The following is a 27,408-nucleotide window of genomic DNA, read 5'->3' as shown; positions in this document are numbered from 1 at the left end:
AAGATGTGCTATTGCCACCTAGCGTTCCGGGGACACAAGGGAGTCCGTGGAAGTCTAGGGAAAATGTGTTAAATAAATAAACACAATTTTTAATACAAATATCAAATTTCGTAAATAAATTGTCTAAAAATAAATACATAAAAATGTGATTAACATATTAGTTATACATCTATTATTAAATAGGTTACATTAAAATACAAAAGTACACACACACACACACACACACACACACACACACACACACACACACACACACACACACACACACACACACACACACACACACACACACACACACACAATTTTCATTTTGGGGAAATGTTATACTTATAAAGGCAAATGCCTTAAAACAAAGACTTTGTTGTCTGTTTTTCAGAAAGATGTTTGGATTTTCTGTAAAACTTTAAGAATGTTTATTGAAGAGATGTATACTATTTTGGAAGAGCCAGTTATGGCCTTTAGTTTTCTCTCTTCTTTTGTTTTTTCCTGATTTTGTTTCTTTTCTATATAGTTGTGCTGTTATTTAGAGATTTTATTTGATTTTGTATTGCCTTATTGAAATTGTTTTTTCTTGCATAAAAAGCAACAACAATTTCTGTCGGTTGTCAACATAGACCGTGAAAAAATGGTTGTGAACTGTAATGTCCGTCTGGTGAATGATTAATTCATATGAGTCGGTTCTATTCAATGAATCTTTAAGCTAGTTAGCAAAACGAACGATATGAATCGGTTCGCGAATCACGATTAAGTCATTTTGGACAGTTAACGGACGTAGCTAGCCTAGGCTACTTACTCATAAAAGCGGCAAAAATTATAACGCGATACGAACACAAAACACAGTAACACTGGATAAATGGGATATTTACCTTCAATGCATCGAAAAGAAGCCTGAAGCCTGCGTCCTATCGTTAACGTTATACCAGAGATGAAATTCGTCTTCATTAAGATCAACACCTGCAGCTTGTGACCGACTCAGGTAAAACTACCTTTTCCAAACAAATTCAAAACACAAAACAGCACTTACTACAAAACATTACCATAATAATGCAACAGTGTAACCTACATCATCATTAACTTAATGTATTATAATTATTTTTTTTTACATGTGGTCTGTCTGTCATTTGAACCCCTTCAACAACAGTTGCTATTGCCAACTATTATCTACTTAAAGCGCTAATTTTATAATTGGGGTTCATTTCACATAAACAACAACAACAAAAATGCAAAAGCAATATGCTTTCTCAAAACTATTAAGTTACTGTTTAAAAAGGAAAATAAATAAATAAAATCCTATCAATCTATCATAATTATCAAGATAAATGTCACATCTTTATTTCTTTCGCTCCTGAGAGAAAGTTGTAGAAACAGTGAATTGTGGTTTTATATTTAGAAAATGCCAATCACTTGCCAAACAAGTGAACATTTCTCAAATTAATGACATTCTCTCTCAAAATTGCACACTTGACAGTAGCTTGAGGATGCAGACGTAAATTTATGTTCATTAACAAAAACAGGAACATCTGTAAACCATTGTAACAACCTAATTTGTAAAGGTTAAAGTTTTATTTAACATTTATTTAAAATGTTGGTCTTCCATAGTATTTGGTTCATGTTAACCACAGGTAAAACCATGCATTGCACCTAAAAAGGAACTATGCTTAATGGTTTCTTATTTGGTGTTTGTTATTAAAAAAACAGTAGCCTAAAGACATTTAGTATAAATATAAATGCAAATTAAGGGGGGGTGAAACTCAGTTTCAGTCAATCTCATGTCAATCTTGAGTACCTATAGAGTAGTATTGCATCCTTCATATCTCCGAAAAGTCTTTAGTTTTATTATATTTATAAAAGAAATATAGGCTGTACCGAGTCTTTCCGGAAAGAAACGAGTGCCTGGAGGCGTATCAAGTGGGCGGAGCTAAAGAATGACGATCGCGAACAAAGCAGTGACGTCCTCAAGCGTGGAGAAGCCCATGGCTATCTCAGCTAATAGATATGATCCAGAATCAAATCAGAGGCTGAAATAAATTGAACAGGAGAAACAGCAACAGCAGGACGTCCGTCTCTGTGGTATGTACTGTATTTAGTGACCTGTCAACATTTGCGCTTGTTTACTCGCAGTTTATGAGGACATGATTCGGTAGCAAGCAAAACGATTTTGCACGTCAGACTAGTGTAACATTATACATAGAACAGCAATGGAGTAACGTTAGCGCATTTGAATGACGAAGCACACAATCGTATCGTTTACTGATGTTTACTTGCGCGACGGTAGCCAACAGCACAGACATTTGAAGCAGTTTTACTAACCAGCTGCTTCTAAAGCAGGACCGAACCTTTATCGCTGGGACTGCTCCGTCAAAAACACACTTCTTTGGTATGATTTGGTTAAGTCCTGTGACAGCAGTGGCGTGGAAATCCACTTTGAGATGCGACTGAAGCGATGTTGTGAAGCTTCCCGTCATTTCTGCGTTCAAATCGGTTGGAGCGCGACAAGTGTTCACGGACGACTGGATCTGCACCTGAGAGAGTGTTTATGGGCGTGCATTTCCTCTCTCGCTCTAGTCACGCGCACGCGCGCGCACCCTACCGGGAGAAGAGCCCGTACGGCCCATACAAGGAACTTCCGCTCTTATTAACGTCAAGTCGAGCCATACTCGAAAAAAACTCTCCGAAACTTGTGAGAAACCGGAAGGAGTATTTTTGACACAGAAATACTCTATCAAACATTGAAACTTTGTCTATGTTTAGGATGGGAATCCAAGTCTTTAACAGTGTAAAAAGCTCAGTATGCATGAAACAACATTTCACCCCCCCCTTTCACCAGAAATTACACACCTCAATATCCTTCTGCAGATTGGATGGCGAGTTTTTAAAGGCTGTGATATGGTTTGTTTTATGCAAACAAAGCAAAGCTTTAATGAAACTAATCTTTAATCTTTTCTGAAAACTGAAACATACTTTTTAAGCATGGCTATGGGTGCACACACACTGCACCGAGGAACCATCGCCTTCTTTTTTTCCGTCAACTGATCAGTGTTCAAAAAATGTAAAGTGGGAAATTTGTGACCCTACAAGAGTGATTACGGATTACTGGCTGTCTGCAAAAATCAAAACAAACAAAAAACATTTTAATGGAGAAAAAATAATTCACTGACTTTCAAAGCTGTTACATAGAAATGACCTTGATCGAAATGTAGTTGAATGAAAAGTACGATATTTGACTTTCAAATGTAGTGAAGTTAAAAGCATACGTTTCCAGAAAATATAATACTCAAGGAAAGTACAGATAGTCAAAAGTGTACTTAAGTACAGTAAAAGTACTTGGTTTCTGTTCACCTCTGCATAATCCATTATATTCAGTTCTACTACAATCTACATTTTAGATGTCTCCCTCAGGGTCGTCCTTAGGGCGGTGCAGCTAGTGCGACCGCATCAGGCCCTGCGGCAAATGGACTGAGGGGGGCCTGCTTCCTCTACCTCATACTGGGCCTCCCGCCCCGTGCTTATGACATCCCTGCACTCCCTTTACTCTCTAGCTGTAAATCTTATATTTACTTTGATGTACAGCTTATGACAAATCGATTTACACAACTCCTGACATTTTTGAACACTATAGTTTTGCATCACGTTTTTTAGATAATGCCAGTCATCGCCAGACATCACCAATCATTTTTGGTTCCTCCATTTGTCAGAGTAGAGTTGTACCCAATTATATACAGTGCCCTAGCACTAATGACAGGGGAGTTACCTTGGAGGACATGAATTAGCACACCTCCAAATACCCGCACAATTCTTCTTCGCTTAATTCAATTCCAAACTCCTTAATTTCCCAACAGGTATGTTGAAGAATCCGCACCGCTGTCATCTGTCATCTCTTTTCCATTCTCAGAGGGGCTTCTTGCACCTGCTTCCTTCCTTTGTGGTGCTAATCAGCTCAGGCAAATCTGTAAAAGACCCCGCCAAGATCTCCACCTCATATTTAACCAACACATGTTCATTCTCGGATGATTCATTCTGCTATTTTTAATATTCCACTTATTTTATAACCCCAGCAGTGGTCGCAAGTAATTTCCTTCAGGTTTAATTACAACCTCCTCTCCAAAGTGAATACTGTTGTCTTTTCTGTGGGCTGTTTTTGCCCATTGCTTGCTTCAAGCATGTAATGGCATGCCCGTGGGATTTGGATAGCACTAGAGTTCTTGCAAAAGTTGCTCACAGTCTCCTGGGCATGCTTAACAAAATGCACTGCTGCCCATTGCTTTCCCCTTAGGAGCTCGAGGTGGAAGCCATTCTCTTTATGGAGTCCACACACAGCATTTCATTAAAGCCTGTGTGGAGCCAGCCTCAGGGATATGGCCACATAATTCATTTGGAAGTACACCGTCTCCATCCATTTCCAGGTGTTTCTGAATAACCTTTTGGCTTCTTGCATTCAGCGGATGCTTTCCATCACATTTCTGTCACATGACAGTGGCAGATAGCGCTGCCTCATTTTCTGTTTTCAATGCATTTCCCTTCATACCATTTAAGCTATTATAGGCTAACAGAAAAATGTTACATACTTTACCAGCAATCTTAAGTGAGCATAAAAGCCAGAGAACGTCTTTAAAACCATCTGCAGGCAGAAGAATAGCCTATTTATAATTACAATTTTGTAACAGCTGGTGTGATTCAAATAAAATTGTATTTCACTTCTGACATGCAGGATTTGTCTTGTGTATTTCTTGTTACACAAACAGCCACTTAGTAGATTTAAGTTCCTAAACTCTCAAAAGCTTTATAAAATAAACAACCATAGTCATCGTGATTGCCTGAGCCTGTACCCTAAGTGACCACCAGATGGCGCTCTCATTATAAATTGCAAGTTCTGGGTAAGCTGCTTTGAAAATGTATAGCTTGTCAATGGGGTGACGACCCAACCTGCATTTTTCAGGACAGTCACAAAATTGGAAGCTTTGGCCAGTGTTCTACATGTCATAAGCCATGTCCTGCATTTCAATTGTGTTATCCACAATAGCAATAAAATAGCAAACTGGGATTATTATTATAGGATAAAAAAAATTCTATTTGCATATAATGTTCTAGCATAGTGGTCCTTAACTCTGACCTTGGAGGTCCACTTTCCAGAGTTTTGTTCCAATTCTAATCAAACACATCTGAACATGCTTAGCAATATTTTCAGGCTTAGGCTACTAGCAGCCATGGCTCATCTGTGTTTAAAAAAATAATTTAAAAAACTCCAAATTTCTTCTGGTAACGGCCGTACGTGAGTCTAGTTCTGCTCGAAGAGTCCAACTCTGACCTGACACGATGTATTGACGAACGTGCAAGCACTGAGAACAGATTAAAACAAAACACTAGTCACGAATTAGAAGTCTAAAACGAGAATTTTTAAAGAGAAATGTCTGAGGAGCTTGAGTTTGTTATTGTTTGCTATTTGTTTGAACCTCGTGAGGTGTCTACTCTCCCCTGCTTACTCTACGCATATGTCCTTATGTCATATGATGAAAACTCGCAAGCAGACTTTACAGTAATACACATTTAGTTTCTGACGTGCGCTGTAAGCAGTAAACCAATCACAACAGGCTGGGCCGTCTGGCCACTCAGAGCAGAGCAGGCTCTCAGAAAGGTGGGATTGGGAGAGACTGATTCAAACACTGAGTCGTTTGAGAATTATTAAAAAAATGTGGTGATGTGGAATGCATATTATGAGAAAATGAAAGTGTTTGAAAGCCAGTAGCCATATCACCCTGTAACACAAGACTAGTTTCCCACTGAAGTTAAGCAGGGCCTGGATGGGAGACCAGCTGGAAAAGCTAGGGAGCTGCTGGTTGATATGTTAGTGAGGCCAGCAGGGGGTGTTCACCCTTTGGTCTGTTCGGGTCCTAATGCCCCAGCCAGTATAGTGATGGACACTTCCTACGGATGAGACGTTAAACAAAGGTCTTGACCCTCTGTGGTCATTAAAAATCCCAGGATGTCCTTAGATAAAGAATAGGGGTGTGACGCTGTCATCCTGGCCATGATGCCAATTGGCCAATTGGGCCTGTCCATCATGTTCTTCTAATCATCCTTGTATATGATTGGCTTCATCACCCTGTCTCCTCTCCATCAATAAGCTGGTGTGTGGTGGGCGTTCTGGTGCAACATGGCTGTCGTCACATCATCCAGGTGGATGCTGTACATTGGTGGTGTTTGAGGAGATTCCCCCTTCTATCTAAAGCGCTTTGAGTACCAAGAAAAATATATAAATGTAACAAATGTTTTTTTTTTTTTTTAAGGGCTGCCTCTGAAAACTCTTTTCAGTTTTCAATTTGTGTTTGTGCAGGAAGGCACCTCACAAAACGGATTTCAGACAGACGTCTGAGGCAGCATAATGGTTTAATGCTCTACAGAAAAATAGTGAGTTTTGGTAAGAACTAACCAAATATTTAATAACTACAACAGTCATTTCTCATTAGAAAATACCATTCAGAGCTCTCAATGTCAAAAATGTATAGGTGCTGGTCAGATAATATTGTAATTATATGACCAGCACATTTATACACAAACTGACCACAAACCGCAACTTTCAGATGCTATCTTTATTTGTTTTATCTCATCTGTCACAGATTGTAAAGCACAGAATTTTGGGATATCAAAGGCAGTGAATGATACATATAATGCTGCCTTACAAAATCAATTTGATGAAGGTATCTCAGGAGACAAATTATATACTGCCCAGTCCTAATTGATTTAAAAGCAGTTCATGATTAAAAAAATTGTTAAGGGGGGGGGGGGGGGGGGGGGGGGTGAAACACTCAGTTTCAGTCAATTTCATGTCAATCTTGAGTACCTATAGAGTAGTATTGCATCCTTCATATCTCCGAAAAGTCTTTAGTTTTATTATATTTATAAAGGAAATATAGGCTGTACCGAGTCTTTCCGGAAAAAAACGAGTGCCTGGAGGCGTATCGTGTGGGCGGAGCTAAAGAATGACGAATGCGCACAAAGCGGTGACGTCCTCAAGCGTGGAGAAAACCCATGGCTATCTCAGCAAATAGATATGATCCAGAATCAGATCCGGAGGCTGAAATAAACTGAACAGGAGAAACAGCAGCAGCAGGACGTCAGTCTCTGTGGTATGTACTGTATTTAGTGACCTGTCAACATTTGTCTTTACTCTCAGTTTATGAGGACATGATTCGGTTTATGGACTATTGTATGCGTCTATGCGACCAAGCCTTAGTAGTAGCAAGCAAAACGGTTTTGCATGTATATAGAACAACAATGGAGTAACCGCTAGTGCATTTGAATGATGAAGCACACGATCGTGTCGTTTACTGATGTTTACTCACGTGACGGTAGCCAACAGCGTAGACATTTGAAGCAGTTTTACTCACGACTGCTTCCAAAGCAGGACCAAACCTTTATCGCTGGGACTGCTCCGTCAAAAACACACTTCTTTGGTATGATTTGGTGAAGTCCTGTGACAACAGTGACCGTGGAGATCCGCGATGTTGTGAAGCTACCCGTCATTTCTGCGTTCAAATTGGTTCAAATGCAGCGCTGCCTTCCCGGAATGCTGTGCTGAAGCGTTGAAGTCGCTTGATGTCACCCATAAGAATAAAGGGGAGCGCAGCGCGGACTATAATGACAGAAGTGTTCACGGACGAGTGGATCTGCAGCTGAGAGCATTGTTGATGGGGCGTGCATTTCCTCTCTCGCTCTAGTCGCGCGCGCACCCTACCGGGAGAAGAGCCCGTACGGCCCATACAAGGACCTTCTGCTCTTATTAACGTCAAGTCGACCCATACTCGAAAAAAACTCTCCGAAACTTGTGAGAAACCGGAAGGAGTATTTTTGACACAGAAATACTCTATCAAACGTCCAACATTAGTTTTTGAAACTTTGTCTATGTTTAGGATGGGAATCCAAGTCTTTAACAGTGTAAAAAGCTCAGTATGCATGAAACAGCATTTCACCCCCTGTTTAAATTTATAATTAATTCAACAACATGGTAACACTTCACTCATATGGAAACTGTAAAACATGCATATTTAAATTATGTCAACGCTGATTGAACACTGGTGAGAATATTGCTTTAGAATAAATTATATTTACAAAAAAAGAAAAAAGTGATTGACAGATGACTGATTGATTTATTTGTCGGAAGGACAAGCATGTGAGCTGGCTTAATGTCGAGCCCTGAATTTACTTGCATGTATCGTAAAACTCGGCTGCAAATCGGGAGCTCAATGTTTTGGCTGCAAGTCAATGATGCCCTCTGTTGGTAGGGAATAGTAAGATGGCCGCTCAAACTTTTCCGGTGGCTTCACCGCCTGATAGCAGTTTAGAACGTCATAAGCAATCCAGTCATTATATGGATCAGTGGTTATATCACTCGAACCTGGGCAAAATGAGTGCCCTGCAAAGAGCAATAAGCTACTTGTCTAATTGAAAGTAGTAGAAAAGGTTCAAACAACTGAAATCTTCATGGTTATGTATTGGCGCTTCTAAAGGAAGAGTTACTGAGATCGATCCCACTCCATCTGCCCTGTACCTTGTGCATGACACTTACAACCTTCTTACTCAGGGGGACAATAGCTGAAAAGGCTACTATAGCCACTTTAAATGGAAAGTATCTGGTATCTAAATGGCAGAGAAGTAGCAAGAACACTCTACGTATGTTCAAGTGTTTAATTTAGTCATTTAAAGTTATTTTAGAATGAATCATAGTAAAATGCTACAGCCTACACCTATTTTCTCAATGCGTGTTATTGATCCTATTTTGAGTTATTTCTTCATGCATTTCATTTAAGAAAGGTTTTACGCTGGTCATTTTTAATTGATGTCTTAACCTTTGCATGTCGTTGTCATGAGAAATACCTCACAAAACTTAAACTAAGTACACACAAACAACTTAAATTTACAATATAGATATAATTGCTTACTATATAGTAGGGATGCACCAAATTTTCAGCCACCGAAAGGAAAAAAAGGCTGAAATATGAGGCAGAAATATATGCTGCCCCACCCTCCTTGTTCAGCATTCAAGGTTTCACTCTTGCATAGCATTTTTATGTAACTTTGTGAGCTTGCACAACTTCGAAGCAACTCTGCTCAGTAGCTGCATCCCAATTCAGAGACTGCATTCTCTTGAAGGCTACATTCAAAGGACGATTGTGTTACAATGAAGGCTGTCCCAATTCGAAGGCTCCTTCAAATGTGGCCTTTGTGTCCCGTGAAATGAAGGATACAGCAGATTGATCCTTTGCGGCCTTGCCTACTCCTACTCTACTTTTAAACGCAAGTATTTGGTTTCAACTTGCTCAAATATCTAATGATACAAATGTGAAGGAACACAAATCTTTAAATCGGTTCAAATGTTGACTAAAATGCGTGTATGTATAGTTTCTGGTCCTCAGTACTTTCTGGTTCTCAAATCTGATTTTGAATCTGAATGGGATGATATTTACCCAGTATAGGCACTCAAACCGTTTCACCATTTGTATCACTGCAGTTGAGCAGATCCATTAAGGTTTTTAAAAATACCACTGTTGTTGTGTCACAATGTAGTTTTAACAGGTTAGAATGTAGTTATTTAGAACTCAAATATGTGACTTGTATATAAACATAGCACCTATTTTACAACTCTTTCTCAGGTGCAAGCTCCAGGCCATCAGCAGCCGTTCAGCACTCATTGTCATATACTGCTCCGAGACATGAAGGTTGAGGATCCATTTGCAGTATTTATTGGGGTGATCCACTTTCAAAGTCCAAAAACAGGCAAAAGTCAAAACCCAGATTACAGTCCAAACATATACCAGGGCAGGAACAAAGGCAAACAGGGTCACCAGAGCCAGGCATATGGGGCCAGAAATTCACATGGGGGATCATTGGCGAACCAGGGCCAAACAGGCTTCTCAAAACCGATGAAGCATACAGACTCAGGAACAGGCTTAGAGACTGGAACAGGCTAAGGAACAGATTTAGGACTGGCTTTTGGGTAGAAACGGGGTCTGGACTGGACTTATGGGTTGATGCTGACTCTGGAGTGAACTCAAAGGCTGCAGTGGACTCTGGAGTGGGTTCTTGGGCTAGAGCTGACACTGAACTCTGGTCAGGGGCTGGAGCCAATGTGTGTGCAGCCCACACACACAATATAACTGTGGCCCATATGGTCAACTCAGGACTCTGGTGTGGTGTTTATGGTGGTGAAGATTCAGGTATGGCAGCCATCTTTGAAGGATGCAGCCTCTGAATTGGGACACAGTTAATGTTCTGCTCCGTGTGTGAGCTCTATGCGCAGTTGCTCACAGCTCCAGCGAACACTCCACTCGTGTACCACTCACGCTCAAATAATGTGCTGACATGAAATCTCTCTAGTTGACTTGTTTCTGTTAGCAATAGCCCTACTGTGTGTGCTGTAACATGGTGTGGTATAGCCGTGCTGGGCAACGCTGGTAAAATGACGCTACAGTCTTGTTCACTGCGCTGCTTCAGTCCCGCTATACTTCAGCTTCCGCACGCCGCACAAACACTATATGTGCCTAATAATAGCACACATTTATCTAGGTTAATGTCAGTGGCCATGTAAAGTTTCTACCTACTTGTTTCACATTCAGAAGTGGTACCGCTTGCAAAGTTACAAAAAATGCTGCACAAGAGTGAAACCTGACTGCTGAGCACTGAGGGCTGGGTTGGCAGATACAGTCTTGTTCAAAATAATAGCAGTACAATGTGAATAACCAGAATAATCAAGGTTTTTAGTATATTTTTTATTGCTACGTGGCAAACAAGTTACCAGTAGGTTCAGTAGATTCTCAGAAAACAAATGAGACCCAGCATTCATGATATGCACGCTCTTAAGGCTGTGCAATTGGGCAATTAGTTGAATTAGTTGAAAGGGGTGTGTTAAAAAAAATAGCAGTGTGGCATTCAATCACTGAGGTCATCAATTTTGTGAAGAAACAGGTGTGAATCAGGTGGCCCCTATTTAAGGATGAAGCCAACACTTGTTGAACATGCATTTGAAAGCTGAGGAAAATGGGTCGTTCAAGACATTGTTCAGAAGAACAGCGTACTTTGATTAAAAAGTTGATTAGAGAGGGGAAAACCTATTAAGAGGTGCAAAAAATGATAGGCTGTTCAGCTAAAATGATCTCCAATGCCTTAAAATGGAGAGCAAAACCAGAGAGACGTGGAAGAAAACAGAAGACAACCATCAAAATGGATAGAAGAATAACCAGAATGGCAAAGGCTCAGCCAATGATCACCTCCAGGATGATCAAAGACGTCTGTGTGAAGCTAATCTATTTTCAAGAATCCCCCGCAAAGTCCCTCTGTTAAAAAAAAAGGCATGTGCAGAAGAGGTTACAATTTGCCAAAGAACACATCAACTGGCCTAAAGAGAAATGGAGGAACATTTTGTGGACTGATGAGAGTAAAATTGTTCTTTTTGGGTCCAAGGGCCGCAGGCAGTTTGTGAGACGACCCCCAAACTCTGAATTCAAGCCACAGTACACAGTGAAGACAGTGAAGCATGGAGGTGCAGGCATCATGATATGGGCATGTTTCTCCTACTATGGTGTTGGGCCTATTTATCGCATACCAGGGATCATGGATCAGTTTGCATATGTTAAAATACTTGAAGAGGTCATGTTGCCCTATGCTGAAGAGGACATGCCCTTGAAACGGTTGTTTCAACAAGACAATGACCCAAAACACACTAGTAAACGGGCAAAGTCTTGGTTCCAAACCAACAAAATTAATGTTATGGAGTGGCCAGCCCAATCTCCAGACCTTAATCCAATTGAGAACTTGTGGGGTGATATAAAAAATGCTGTTTCTGAAGCAAAACCAAGAAATGTGAATGAATTGTGGAATGTTGTTACAGAATCATGGAGTGGAATAACAGCTGAGAGGTGCCACAAGTTGGTTGACTCCATGCCACACAGATGTCAAGCAGTTTTAAAAAACTGTGGTCATACAACTAAATATTAGTTTAGTGATTCACAGGATTGCTAAATCCCAGAAAAAAAAGTGTTTGTACAAAATAGTTTTGAGTTTGTACAGTCAAAGGTAGACACTGCTATTTTTTTGAACACACCCCTTTCAACTAATTGCCCAATTGCACAGCCTTAAGAGCGTGCATATCATGAATGCTGGGTCTTGTTTGTTTTCTGACAATCTACTGAACCTACTGGTAACTTGTTTGCCACGTAGAAATAAAAAATATACTAAAAACCTTGATTATTCTGGTTAGTCACATTGTACTGCTATTATTTTGAACAAGACTGTATATATTTTTTTGCCGTTTTTCTCTTTTAGCCAAAAACAGAAAATGTCATTTTCTGCCAATACTTTCCGGCAGCTGAAATTTCGGTGCATCCCTAGTTACAAATGGAAAATGTCACCATTTTACTAAACAATGGCCCTAACTGTCCTTTTGTGCCACCTGGGTGTGAGTTTCACATACTTAAAAAAAAAAAAAAAAAGTCAATTAGTTTTGATGCCATGAATCAGTTTTGATGACCACAAAATTTTTTGATTATAAAATGTTAAAGATAGGCTATAACAGGGCTAAAGGCACTGTGCATAGTGTATGTTTGCAGAAAAAAAGTATGAAAAAATACATGGGGTAAATATTTTAAATAAAGGCCACTTCTAGGCATGGCCCACCCAAACGTCTGCCTTCCCACCCACTCAGAATTTAGGAACTAATAGTGTTGATCTGTTTTACGAGAGTACATTGATACAAAAAATCTGAGGTGGGCTCTTTGTTGAAAGTTTTGATGAAGGGATGTAGAATGCTAAAACAATCACAGAAATAACACCAGAAATGTTCAGTATTTTTTCCTTTATTAACTGAAAGTAGCGGCACATTACATACTCGCAGTTTCAGTCTGTAATAGAAAAGCAGAGGCTGATAATCACACGAGCGAAAACGGGCAGAAATATTTTTGTGCTATTAAGGCATGAATTTCGAGGACTTGTATTTGTGAATATGTATCTTGTAAATATTAATATACAGCTCTGATTTGATTTGGTAAATGCCACACTGAAATTAGCTTAAAAACCATGCTCATGAGTGTGCATTTATTGCACGGCCAGAGGTGTTTAAAATACAAATAGTTCAGTTGAAACCTTGCCCTCTGGCTTGCTGTAAATGCTGTTAAACTGAATGTATGGGGCAAACTGTATAACAGCACTGAAATAATAATGCGCTGTTTATCTTTTATTCAGTTTTGGGCCATTCACACAGGAGGCACGTCAATGCCAGTCTAGAGAGACATTTTTTGAAGGTTATTTTAACTTGAGTGCCCCATTTATAAAGCTGTGTCATGCACGAGACTCTGCAAAAGCATGGGAGCAAGTCAGCCTGGTGATGGTTGGTCGGTCTGTCTATCTACCCCATAGAAGACCGTCTATAGGTGCCTAGAACCGGGCCTGTTTTAAATATGATAGATTCATTGTGAATATGGTGATTTAGGATAAAACTTAATATATGATATTTACCATCTGAATCTAACAGTGTCATGTCAACAAATGGAAAAGTGAGCCAGCTATTTATCATCATGTTCATTATTGTGCCTTTCGCCCCAGCAGGAGAGGCAATTTTTACCCCAAATACCATACATTTTATTCCGTTATTGAAAAACTGTTGCTTTAATCTAAAATAGTCCATCATTTTATAGATTCTCATTTGCTACATAAATCTACAACATTTTAAAAAACATAAAATATTATAAATGAGCGCAGAATCAACTTTGCATTCGCAATCGTGTCCAGGATCCGCAAAATTTTCATCAAAAGCGGACGTTAAAGGGGTGATGAATTGAGAAATCAACTTTCCCTTGAGCTTTTGATATAAAAAATCATGGTAATTAGGGCTGTGCAATATTGAAGAAAAATGCGATATGCGATATCTCATTAAATAATGCGATATTCGATATGTAATATGATATTTCTATTAGTTTGTAAAATCTATTTAAATTAATTTAAAAAAAGATATTTAAAAACTGAGACTGGTATTATGCGTTTCACATTCTCTCTGGGAAAAGAAAGCATCACTACAACTTCTGAAAGTGACCAGCAGTGTTTTAGCAAAAATATGTCATAAATCAGACAATATAATCAATGTAAACAAACAAAAAATTTAATGCAAACATTTAAATACCAAAAACTCTTTGCTTGAATTGGTAATATATAGTTATATAAACTTAAAACTCAACATCAAGAACATCCAGGTAAACAAAGACTCCTAAAATAGGGGTTGATTATAATTTTTGTTATTTTAATTTATCTTCGTTATTAAAACTAAAAACAGTAGTCTTCACGTGTATTAAATATACACTGATACATGATAAAGCTACAAAAGTTATTCAGCCGAGAGCACAGTGTTTTCCTCTTGTTCTTCTGTTGTTTGACAGACAGCGGCAGGTTTACTGTATTAGCAGTCGGTCACTTTAAGAGCTAATGCACAGATACTATTGATACGCCCCCAACTGATATCCTTCACTTAAAGCATAACCGAATGCAACAAGTTGTTTTAATAACGCTTTTCATCATCAGGCAAGTCACATAAGTAACAGTTGTGCCCAGTACACTTTTCACAATGTTGAAGTAACCTATTAAAATCATTCAGATATTGCGTGCCGTTGTGATATGCATATTGTGATATATACATTTGCGATATTTCGATATATTGCACAGCCCTAATGGTAATATTAGAATATCCTGTGATGCTACGTTCACACCGAATGCGAATAGAGTGAATTCTGCTAAGCACCTCATGTCTTATTATTTTTGGGATTACAATGCAATTCCCCAAAACAATCAGTCCATCATTCACTGACAAAGAGTCTTTCCATTTGTAAAAGTTAGGAATGTTTTTAGCATATTCTGGCCATCCTTCTGTTACTAATCTCTCTACAGTTCGTAGCTGCTCGTCCTTTTGTGTCTCCATTTTTATTTCTGTCAACTTACTCTGTGACACTGGTAGACATCCGACGATTGCATTCACGTGACAACTCACTTCTGCTGTCATGAAGTTTTCTGTAGTGTTCAATGGGCTTACGTGACAATGCGTCCGCAACAACCAAGCTTTTGCCAGATGCATACATAACACTTTTGCATTAAACCGCATGTCTCCTCAAGAATCTCTGACATCTCACTGGCACAGTGTCCAAGTCTTTACTATTGATCAGCGGTATTAATGGCTTGTGGTCATTTAAATGTGTCCATACCCACCAAGTATTTCTGGAACCTTTCACACGCCCATACATCTGCAAGGCATTCCTTATCCTATTATTCCGTATCTTGTTTCAGAATCTGTCAGCCTTCTAGAATAGTATGCAACCGGTTTCCAGCTGTTGTTATGCTTTTGCAGTAAAACACCACCGATACCGTAACTGCTTGCATCCGCTGATACCGCCGTTTCTTTTCCAGGATCATATAATGTGCCAGGACTGGAGCTTTCGTGAGCACGCTTTTAAGTGTGCTGAATGCACTTTTCTGCGGTTGATCCCATGTCCATGCATGTCCTTTCCTTAGCATCTCATACAACAGACCTCCCTTCGTTGCCAAGTCTGGGATGCATTTGCTCATGTAGTTTATGAGGCCTAACGCCCTCCTCAACTCATTTACATTGTTCGGTTCTTGCAATTAACTTCTTGCACATACCTTTTCCGGGTCTGCTTTGACACCTTGTGCATCCACGACATGTCCCAGGAAACTTAGCTCTGCTTTCCTGAATACACTCGTCTTTATTAAATTTTAGACCCACTCTTTCCATCTTTTCTAGTACTCTTTTCAAGTGAATGTCGTGCCCTACCCTGTCCTTCCCGTAAACACATAACGGAATCTGCCAGAAATGATGTAAAGACTCTTGCTCCAGCTAATTTGGCTAGCCTAGGAGCTCATCTGTCGTAGAAAGCATTTATGTTGTCATTCAGCTTATTTAGTCCAATGCAAATTCTGATGGCAACCTTAGGCTTTGTGACTAGTACCATAGGTGCACACCAATCTGTAGGCTGTGTGACTCTTTCCACAACACCTTGTTCCTCCATTCTCTGCAGTTCTGCTTGAACTTTAGGCAGTAGCGCAGTAGCTACCCTCCACGTAGTATGTACTGCTATGGCACAGCGTCTTCTTTCAGGTGTATTTTTACCAGCTGTGTTTTTATTGTGCCACCTGCCTCAAAAACTGTGCTTATCTGCTCTACTCTTTTAACTAGCCCCATCTCATCAGCTGTCTGTCGGCTTAGAAGGTTACTGACAGTTCTTCCCGCTACCACATACATTGTGATGGCATGCTTTTTACCTTTATGCTCCACTTCTGCAGTGAACTGTCCAATGCACTTTAGTGATCCGCCTGGGCTGTCTTGTATGTTCGAATGAACAAGCTGAGCTTTTGGGTGAAGCTTTTCATATGTCACAGTGTTTATAATGGTTACGTTAGCTCCTGTATGAATCTTAAAACTACCTGGAGTATCACCTCTCTTAAGCAATACAGTCCATTTAGCTTCTTCTGACTCATTTTTGTTACTCACTGCACCCAGATAAAAGCTCTCTTCACTCACTTCTTTCGCTGTCACTTGTCTCACAGTTTTTGATTTGCACATTCTCGCCCAGTGCCCTCAGTATCTGCTGCTGGGCATTTTCTGTTGTCTTTGTGTTCTGTTCTATGACACCTGCCATATTTGTTCTCTGTGTTTTCTCTTCTTTTCTCACCGCCTCTTTTGTGTCTCTCTTTCATCCAGGGCCTTTCTGCTACTCTTGATAAACATCTGGATGCCACCTCTTGCACGCTGTCCATTGACTGAACCTCCTGCTGGCTGACCTGCTGCGCGACAGCAGATTCCAGGGTAAGTGCTGTCATCAGCTGCATTCTCATCGAAAGCTCTTTATCCCGAATTCCAAATACAAGTCTATCTTTTATGTGCTCGTTTCAACTTGCACCGAATTCACAATTCTCACTGAGTTCGTAAAGGTCTCTGATGTAGCACTCTGCCTTTTCTCCGTGCCTTTGCACTCTCTGATGGAAACACGCCCGTGTATCACGTTCATTTTTGGCAAAAAATACTCATCAAATTTCCCCAGAACCGTCTCGTAATCTTCAGCATTTTCCTCTGCCGTAAAAGTAAACAATTTGAAGACGTTCTCAGCTTTGATGCCCATTGCATATATTAAAGTGCTGATCTGTACCTCTTTTTCCTCCTTACTCAGTTTTGTAGCAGTCCTGTAGCGTGCAAATCTCTGCCGCCAGGTTGGCCATTCTGTTGGACGATCAAAATTAAAACTTTCTGGCGGACTAAACGTGGATGAGAAATAAATCATTGTGTTTGTTTGATAAAGACGTTTACAAACCCTGTGATAGAGAGAATCATTCCGGTTGCCGATTTCAACAACAATCCCTCCCTCATGTGAACTGAACTGACAGGGTAGCAGAAGCTCGTTAAATATGCAAATCTTATCCAATCCTTGTCATAGGCGATTACTTCCAAGTCTCCAGTGTGGCACGCCCACCAAAACCCAGTGTTCAGGAATTGAATGTAAAAACCACACAAACGTCACTAATTGACCTCAGAAAAAAGTGTAATTTAAAAAAAAAAGCCAGTTCATGACACCTTTAAGAAAAGTGCTGAGCTGAATTTTTGTGCCATCTAGTGATTTAAAAGGGAATAGTCAAATAAACCCATATATACACCCTAATAATGAGAAATTAGTGCATGTTTTCAATTTATGTAGGTAAGGAATACAAAAGCCCCGACTAGACGTGCCGATTTGTGATTTATCACCATAATGAATATGCACGATATTGTTATCGTGGGCACTTTAAAATATCGTAAATAATAATTTATTAACAATTAATAATGTTTTTATAATGCACTCAGGAATACTTTGCCCATCAACCGTATAAATGCTCAACACCGCTGTATTCTGCGTCAAAGGGACACCCGTTCAGGTGTAAATGAGAAGCACATGAACGAGTGAAGGAGACTGAATAAAGCGCACGTTCAATGACAGCAGAGGGCGCTGATGAACTACAGAATGCAGTGGTTACCCCGGAAACCCCGCAAACAAAAGAAGCCGCGTGTAGTTTTTAACACAGCCATTCATTTTTTGTAATCTATAGGTGTTTCTCAATGTCAAGGAAGGATCCTCGGAAGCCAGAATTCCAAGGATGCTACGTCATCGACATCCGACGAAGGACCGTTCCAATGTCGAGGATCCTCGGAATTTCAACCAAGGACTGAGTCCTTCGTTCGAAAAATATGTCATATACAGGAAAGGATGCATATGAGTAGCCTTTGCACTCTTCGCGTTCTCAAATCACCCACAATCCTATGCGCGTAGCTTTGCTATCTTCAGCCGTTCCCGGAGTCGGAGCGTGAACGAGGCAAATATGCTTGTATCGGGGTTTGTAGATGGGAAGGAAGGAGGCGGGAACCGGCGAACGTTCAACAACTTTATAATAAATAATAAACAAAACGAAAGTAACACGGAAAGCCTCTCACGGGCGACTGCTCGCACACACATAATAAAACCTAAACAAACCATAACATAAAGGCCTAGTCCTTCCACGCTCCTCTAATTATTCTCCCGTCACTGCCGTGAGCCGAGACCGGTGTGGCGATCAGCTGCCGCTCATCACTCCACCGGCCCGCTCTCACGGTCCCTCACCTCGCTGCTTGCCACAATGCTTTTACCAAACATTTGTTATAACCGTAGTAAATATAAGTAAAGTTTAAATGCCGGTACAAATTACTACTGTATTGATATAAAAAAAAAAATACAAATAACGTTACACATAACGATGGCCAACGGACCTTTTCACTGACGTAATGTGCACTTGCTAGCCTGTTCCATTTGTGTTCTCGGAATGCTAAAGAGGAGCCTCACCTAGCCTCTGAAGGAAGTGACTTGGAAGGATCAGTCCTTCCAAGGAAGCATCCTTGACATTGAGAAACACCTTATATGTTGTTCATCACAGCACCAAATACTTAATACTTAAAGATTTAATAGGCTATTTATTGTCAAACTTAAACATTTTTATGTTTTAATCTGGACTACAACATGCCCTAATAATTAGAACTGTTCTAATTATTTGTTATTGTTCAGTAAAACTTTGAGACATACGACTTCATTAGTTAACATGTTAATTCATTATTACCAAACTAACAATGAAAAACACTTAAAAATAATAGAAAATAAAATAAATATATAAAATAAAGAATTAATTATTCAAAGTAATGTTAATTTCTTAGTTACTGTTTAAAAACATTAAAATCAAAATAACTTTTTTAATGGACCTAAGATAAAACTAACAATGATCAGTATTTCTTAACCATCATTACCAAAAACATTATACTTTCTGTACCAAATGTAGCTATTACTCAATCTTAGTTAATGCATTAAATAATGAGACCTTATTGTAATTTGTAAGCCTACCTGTTGTTCTTTATAGCCTAATTCTTTTGCACTTTAATCTGTTTGAAAATTGTACTTTTACAGCTCAAAAAAATCAAGAGACCACTTAACATTGATTTCTCATTGATTTCTCAATGTTAAGTGGTCTCTTAATTTTTTTTCCAGAGCTGTATATATTTTTTGTGCATTATTGTATTTAAACAGTTATTTTTGTTATTACAAAAATTGTTCTTAAACCTGTTATGCTATGGCAACACTTTTTTTTGCAACTTATTTCAATATTGAGATAATATCGTATATCGTGATAAAACTTCAGCAATTAATCGCAACATGAAAAATTGATATCGGCACATGCCTAGCCCCGACATGGAGTGGATAACTATAGTAAAAGATAGAGAGAGGTAATTTTACCCTTCAAAAAAGTCAGTAGCCTCAGAAGAGTTCTCTTCCTTAGTAGAGGTTTCTTTAGTCTTCATTTTCATTAAAGTTAGCTTCACAGGAGCAGCGCTAGCAAGCAGTAATGCACTGCACTTAGCAGTCATTAGATGTAGGGGAATTTACATTTCAAAAGAGACATTATAACTAGCCCAAAAACAGACTTCAGTCACATGAATGATTGTAAATATTTAATTCACAGAATTTACCATATCCTAACTGTGTGAATTTAATCAGAATTGTCTTTATCATTGCTAAAATAACAATATTTGAGTTATTTTATTGTGGCGTGCTACAAACATGCTAGTTTGTAGTGTGAATAGTTTTGCCATTTACTGGACTTTATTCTTCTGGTTATTTACTTATAGTGGCTAATGAAATCGGAAGGCAATTACAGAGGAAATTACAACGCAGTTTATTTAGAGTTTGAAAAAAAAAAGGTGGAGTCTGTCTCTGACACCACTACAAAAGGCACAGCCATTTGTAGTGGTGTCCAGAACTATAGTGGACATTATGGAGTACACTTACTCATTCAATCCCATTATGCTACCCATTACCCAATGTCTACCCATGAGTGTTGGGCCAAACGTCTCGCCAACAGATGCCGGATTTGGCTTTCTGGCACACTTACTATTTTCATTCACTCATTTAGCGGACTATATTTAGAGAATAATTTTTGGAGTAATTTAGAGAATAATGAATGAGGATATAGGACTGATTTTGGTTACAGCCAGATATTTATTCCTTTAGGAGCGTCTGCTTGCCTTGTCTCCTAGAGCTGTATTTCTTTACAGTTATAACTGTGCGTGGAAGGGAATATTCAAATAGCACCTTGTATAAAGTGAGAGATCAAGAGTTTTTTTCTGTGTCATCTCTCCACTCGGTATGTTGTTTTATTGTTTCTCTGTTCGTTGGCCATACAAAGGATTACAGCTGTAGGAATCCCCAAATTTATACATAGACGATAAACATCATGCTAACAAAGTATTAAATTTGTACAAAAATACTTTACAGCTCATAATACCTGTCCATTAGAAATAAAAATACAATATTTCAGGGACATAACTGTGACATTGAATCATAAATTCATCATATACTGAAAATGGACAACCACTATTTTAACTGGCAGTGCTTGACTTCACTAAACGTTTCCACAAATGGAACACAAAAATTCACTTTTTTTCTTCTTTTCACTTGACCAGAGTGTATTTGCAGTAACACAGTGAAGTGTTGTGACAAACATAGGTCAAGGTCAAGGAAAGCGCTGTAATGAAAGTGACTACTAACTCTAGAATCAGAGATTGAAAACCATAATTCAACATGTAGCGATTATGCATTTGAGGAACATCTCAGTGAGTTGTTCAGTGCATGAGTTTGGGGAATGAACCCGTACCTGAAGGTTTATCTGAAATAAAACAACTAAAAACACCTCTTCATCATCGTCAAACTTTCTCTATCAAGTGGGCATGATGAGGTTTTTGTTCGATTCAGTAGTTGGACCACAATGTGCCATTTGAAAATAGTGAGTAGACAGGATGTTTGAGCATTGACAACAAGGGTGACATCACTCAATCAAAAGCACAGTTTCACACAGGTGGGTGAGGCTCTTCATTGCCATTAACAGCTTACCTATGGCATTTTTTTTCTTTTTTTTGTATCCAAACAGAGCTACAGATGTGATGTTTAGTGGTCTACCACATACGGTAGGAGAAATCTATTCTCATGATTTGACACTCGTTTTTTTTCCTCTCTTCACAAACGGATTGCGCACCCTTTGGGCTTACACAGTCTGGAAAAAAAATGTCAGATGAGATATAAAACCTTAACAGTACCATATACAAATTACCATAATGATTTATAACTAGTTAAACAATGGTGGGAGGAATACAAAAGTCTTTTCAGAATATTTTTTTTTCTCATGGACATCAACCCCATGCTCTTGTTTTTGTCATTAGCGGGTACTGCAAATTTAAGCAAATGAGATGAATTTGTTCGCCGTAATATTCTCATTTATCAAAGACAGCGGAGTAAACAATATGCGAGTACCTACTTGAACGGCTGTCGTTGTTCATTTAAGAGATTGATGTCGGAATAAATAAGCTGTTCTATCCTTTGGGCCAATGATGGATTTCCTCAAAAAGTGGGACGAGAGTCTGGAGACCGCAGACCTACGGCCATTACCTAACAAAGTACAAAGAGTTTCCGAACCGAATGACCTTCTCCGTGCCATCAATCTGCTCCGGTACATGGTCGATAGTGACCTCATGCTAACCAGCCATCGCTCAAAATCGCACACATCCCTTATAAATCATCCGCCTCTATTCATAAAAATAGACGTCTATCCAATTTCAAGATAAGGTGCCTTTGTGCCACCCTCTCTTTATGAGTGACGTTGGATTTCATATTTGTGGTGAAATAGCGAGAAGAGAACCGAAACATGGTGTTTTTCTTGTAGCCAAGCTCTTGTTTTTTTTTGGACAGAAGTACTACAAAATAGTTAATTAAAAGGTCTCATGCATTAGGCTATAACCCACATTCAGTCACAATTGAAAAATGGCTACCGAATTCATTGTGCTGATTTTTTTTTCCCCCCACACACAGCTGTATCCTCTCTCTTGTTGAGCAAGAAAAGGGACCAACTCTGACCTTGGCATCAGATAGAAGGAAATACAGACGTACACTATACACACACACACTTGTGTTTCAGTATCACAAAATAGTAGGGTTGACGGTTGCGTTTCGGATGTGGGACTTTGACAGACTTCGTGGAGGCTTGCGAAATAAAGTCTCGGGGCACGCATACGCGCACACACGCACACACTCAAACTCACACTCACATAAACACGGACGATCACAGAGTGGCCAGTCCGATATCACAAGTTAAAGTCTCAGTGTTGCTTTTATGCATCTTTTGCTTCTTTTTTTGAGTTCTCCTTAAAACTATTCTTGTTTATTGGCAATATAAATCAGGGATGGCACTGTTTCAGGATTTTTCCCCCCACAATTTGGTTTTCCAAGAGGTCAGTGTGGTCTTCGCCGCCTTTTTCACAGGGTAAAAACACACCCAGCGTGTCAGGAAAGGACCTCTCAGTCACGGTGGTTCATGCTCTGACTTAGGAAAGGGACTGGGTGTGTGCTATAGGACAACAAGCCCCTCGTTTTCCTCTACTAGAGGGAGCCGTTTAGGGTGGGGGGAGGTTGCTTTAGCACCATGAGGAGGAGCGCTCCATTGCAGGCACCTGGGAGGAGTTCTGCTATAAAGTCTTGTTGGGGTCTCTGTCCTCTAGTCCCGCTAGTGTGGCCTTGTGCTGGCCCTGCTCCAGCCCTGCGTTGGGCTGCTCGAGAGGGTCCCCGGAGTCAGTCCAGTTCACTGCCTCATCATTGGACAACGGGTTCAGTTCTGAGGTCTGTGAGGAAACTGGGTTTCGGCTTATGACTAGATCCAATTTGTTCCCGGACTCTGCTATGAGAGGAACCACTAAGCAGCAGTCAAAGTCTCTAGTGCGGACGTGGTTTATCTGTGGCACAAAGCAAGAAAAAAATCAACTCATTTACAGGTACAACTTCTTCTGTACTTGGTGTCCTGTACTTTAGCAGGACTGCATCAAAATGGCTCACCTGTAGCAGTCTGTCGTATGGCTTCAGGCCTCCGATTTCAGCAGGGCCACCCGGACGGATATTGTTAACATAAACCCCCTTCTCCAGGACCCCATCAGACACACTAAACCCAAAGTCCTCGAGGTCCGAGTCCTTCAACAGACTCACCTGTGAGTGTGGGAACAGTTACACACATTAAACCTGCTGTGTAATGACTGAATTGAATCTAGAAATGTATTCCCACCTTATGGAGCTCAACTGGGGTAGGCGACATGATGTCTTGGATCTCCTGCTTCATTCTCCTCATGGCAAAAGCTTTTTTGCCAACGTCGGTTGGCAGCGTGTTGCTGCGGTTGGCCTGTGTGTATTGTGGTTTGTTGCTGCCACGTTCCTGAAAGCTGGCCTGGCGGCCCAGGTGGCTTCGGGTGGGCGCAGGGTCATGGTTTAGACTTAGAGAGCTACCCGACATGATGGTGGCCTAAAGGGAAAACCATGAGGAATAAAGCTGAGTATGAGTAAATATAAGGGCTGAAAGGTTATACAGATAAACACACTCAAAACACTTTATATATAAAGTTTAGTATACACTACCGTTCAAAAGTTTGGGAGCAGTTAGACTTTTTTTGTTTAGAAATGAACTCGGTTAGGATGCATTAAATTGATCAAGTGACAGTAAACAATGTCACAAAAGAGTTCCATTTCCAATAAATGCTGTTCGTTTGACCTTTCTATTCATTAAATAATCCTGAATCAAATCAGCACAACTATTTTCCGAATAAGGATAAGTAATGTTTCTTGAGCACCAAAATAGTATGATGGATTTCTGAAGGATCATGTGACTGTTAAATGCAGCTTTGCCATCATAGGAATACATAAATTGTAACAATAAATTGTATTAAATGTTATTGCATTAAATTATGAATATTATTGTAATTATATTTTACAATATTACTGTTTTGCTGTATTTCTTTTGATCAACTGAATGCAGCCTTTTTAGCTTAAGACTTCTTTCAAAAACACTTATCAAGCCCATACTTTTGAACGGTACTCTGTAGAAATTGCATTGTCAGTGAAACACCCATTAAGTGTAACAGTTATAGTACAAAGGGTGACAATCCAAGCGTTTCATTAACGGTTTGTTACACTTCCTGTTTAGTGTGTTACAAGAAGCAAAATGCTGATGGACAACGATACACACTCTTAGTAACATGCATTTTTACACTAATGGGCGGTTTGAACCGCTTCGACTTCCACCATGGCAAGCCATGGCAATGATTAAACATTATGAACGGTGGGCTTTATTAGCTGTTTCTTGGAGTCCTTTGAAGATGATCTTCAAAAAGAACCTGGTTCTGGTTCGGACTTTTGCTAAGGACACTACTACACAAGACTGAAATATTTCCACAACAAAAAGCCTGCAGCTGAGCTCTTCCATCATGCTTTGCATGAGCCCCACATGCCTTCGTTCTCTTCAGTCCACCGTCATTTGCTAGTTTGTGTGAATCTCACTCAAACTGCACGGAATGGAGATTCCAGGTTAATGACAGGTGACCACACAGAAAACTCTTCTAAGCTGATGCATTTGTGGTAAGCAGTGTAAAAAAAGAAAGAAATTGAACCGGTGATCAGACATGTAAATCATGCACTTTGACATCACATTCAATTAATTCAGCATGTGAAAAATGAATGTGTCATTTTCGTACAATGTTTTTTGGGCCGTTTCGAGCTCAATAGTACATTTTACTGACACAAACCAAAGGCAAACACTTTCATCGAATCCAATTAAGGCCAAAGGGTACATTCAGCATAAAAGGGTTTTGATTTTATCGTGTTTCCACAGACAAGTGGGATGGAAAGTGAAGAGCTTTCAAAGCGATCTCTAACTTTGACTACTAAAAGCTTCTCTGCGCTGTCGGCTACATGTGGTCTGGGTTTAACTCGAGGTACCTGATAAAGCAAAAGCAAGAAAATCAATCTGCATTCATGAAATGTTTCAAGGCTGGCCACAAAGCATGTCAAATACACCATTGTGTGACATGACAGCAGATATTATCTACTGTATGAGACTGACAAAAAAACAAAATGTAATTAACAGCAGACTAAAGCCATTTTCCAAGAAAATTCTTCATCTTTTTTTTTTTTTTTTTACATGACTATCCACATTGTCTTTTATAGTATTTAAAGGGATAGTTCACTGAAAAAATCTGCCACTATTCACAGCCCCTTATGTTGTTCCAAATACATGACTTACTTCTTCTACATGAAAAGGGATTTTAGGGAAGAATACAGTCAAGCTTCAAAAATGACACAAAATAATCATAAGAGGAGTACAAATGAGGCAAAATGATAAAAGCTGACTAGTAAAAACCCATTTGAAATTTGCACTAATAAAATCCATCACCTGAATTTCACTGTTATAGCCGAATGTGTGCAAATACAATGTGTTGAGGTTGATGAGAGAAGCTGCTGTGTACTTTCAGGCAGACAATAGTGTCTGGAATATTCAGTTCTCGTTTGTCATGTATCCCACTAGATGAGGATCTGCTTTATGGTGGGATGAAAACTGCAATGAGAAATTCAGAGCGATATCAGTGTGTCCCTGTGCCATCAAAGCACATTTTCTTCACAGCAGGCCTTGCTGTTAACAGGCGCAGACTTTCGCCACATGTTTTTCTGAATAACAACTTGTGAGACAACAGCAATGTGATGGCCTTAAAATAGACTAGTTTGTTCATTAGCGTAATGACGACAACCTAGTTTTCAAATGGGTTTCTTTATGAGCTCTGAGTGAGTGCTAATGTTTTTTAAATCGCTATTTTACAAAACATGTTTGTATTAGTACATAGTGTCCATCAAATGTTTCCAGAAGAAAAACATAGGTTGTTAAAGTTATTTTTTGAAGAAAATTACTAGTGATATAATGTTTGTTTCCATCAGTATTGTTATTGCTAACTAAAACAAACTTTTAATAATTTTTTCAGTAATAAAGCTGAAACAAAATATAAATATTAGATATACATTTTTTACTTAATCTTCCCTTGGCAAATACATAAAATAGCATGTTGATGCAGTACTAAAAGTAACAAAATAAAAATGTAATAAGAAAATTTATATTTTCAAAAGTACTACAATTAAAATGAAAAACAGAAATATAAAAATGAAAGCAAATGTAAAAAATCTAATAGTATAATAGTTCATAAATAATGAACAGAAACTGCATGGATAAGGATTTCAAAAAATAATTTCCTATATATTTGCACTCATGAGCAAATTTTTGTCTAAAGAACATAATTACTGATTTATTTTTAAGCAATATTATTTTAAAATTAATAATACATTTAAATAATGCAAAATATTTTGTTTTTTATTTCTGGTTTCTAAATGTATTTTAACTTGCATTACTCCAAAAACCAACCATTTATTTAATTATAGAAGGAAAGAAATTTAAGCATTTAAGAAAAATTAAGCATTTTTTTTATGATTTACAAATTTCAATTAATAGTAAAATTCTATCAAATTGAATTTAATAACCTTACATATTTTAACTGAATAATTGAACAATCCTTAATCAGTTATTCAATTTAAATATGTAAGGATTATGTGATGCAATCTGATGGAATTCCACTAATTGAAATGCATAAATCTTAGAAAACAGCTTCCTTTTTTGGAGTGTACAAAATTACTCAATATCTATCCCTAACAAATGCGAAAGAGATTTATAATTTGGAACAACATAATTGTGACTAAATGAAGACAGAATCTGGGTGAACGATGCGTCGTAATGTGTTTTGAATGCACCCCCAGGATCTGAAGTGGATGCCAATAGTGGTTGTCTGCGAATCCCCCCCGCCCTTTCAAGCAGGCCCCCAGCAAGAGACACTGAGCCCATTAGCACGACAAGAGCACTTGGGTGCCAGCGCTACAAGCAAAGAGGAAGCCCAAAGAAAGGAAAGGGGTA

At 39.1% G+C, this 27,408-nt stretch overlaps 1 protein-coding gene and 1 long non-coding RNA gene across 12 annotated transcripts in view; one reads left to right on the top strand and one right to left on the bottom strand.

Annotated features, from left to right (window-relative positions):
- The first annotated feature begins 754 nt into the window (after positions 1-754).
- On the top strand, positions 755-27,403 carry LOC137048683 (uncharacterized). The gene is made up of 3 exons (XR_010899499.1): positions 755-976; positions 16,748-16,852; positions 27,255-27,403. It is a non-coding gene; the product is annotated as an uncharacterized lncRNA (long non-coding RNA).
- The window catches only part of grip1 (glutamate receptor interacting protein 1), a 312,119-nt gene continuing 304,849 nt past the window's right edge, over positions 20,139-27,408 (bottom strand). For 8 of the 11 annotated variants that reach the window (XM_067426884.1, XM_067426883.1, XM_067426880.1 and 5 more), the window contains 3 exons: positions 23,695-23,928; positions 23,472-23,618; positions 20,141-23,371 (listed from right to left, as the gene is read on the bottom strand). In XM_067426884.1, coding sequence (XP_067282985.1) covers positions 23,108-23,371; positions 23,472-23,618; positions 23,695-23,928 — 645 coding nt within the window. In that variant the 3' untranslated portion in view covers positions 20,141-23,107. Of the gene's footprint in view, positions 23,372-23,471; positions 23,619-23,694; positions 23,929-27,408 lie in introns of all 11 variants that reach the window. The other 3 variants (XM_067426878.1, XM_067426881.1, XM_067426889.1) reach the window with 2 other exon arrangements.

The sequence above is a fragment of the Pseudorasbora parva genome, chromosome 20 (genome assembly GCF_024679245.1).
Source record: "Pseudorasbora parva isolate DD20220531a chromosome 20, ASM2467924v1, whole genome shotgun sequence".
Classification (NCBI taxonomy): domain Eukaryota; kingdom Metazoa; phylum Chordata; class Actinopteri; order Cypriniformes; family Gobionidae; genus Pseudorasbora; species Pseudorasbora parva.
The sequence above is the reverse complement of the archived record's forward strand: the minus strand, read 5'-3'. Positions and strand labels throughout refer to the sequence as shown.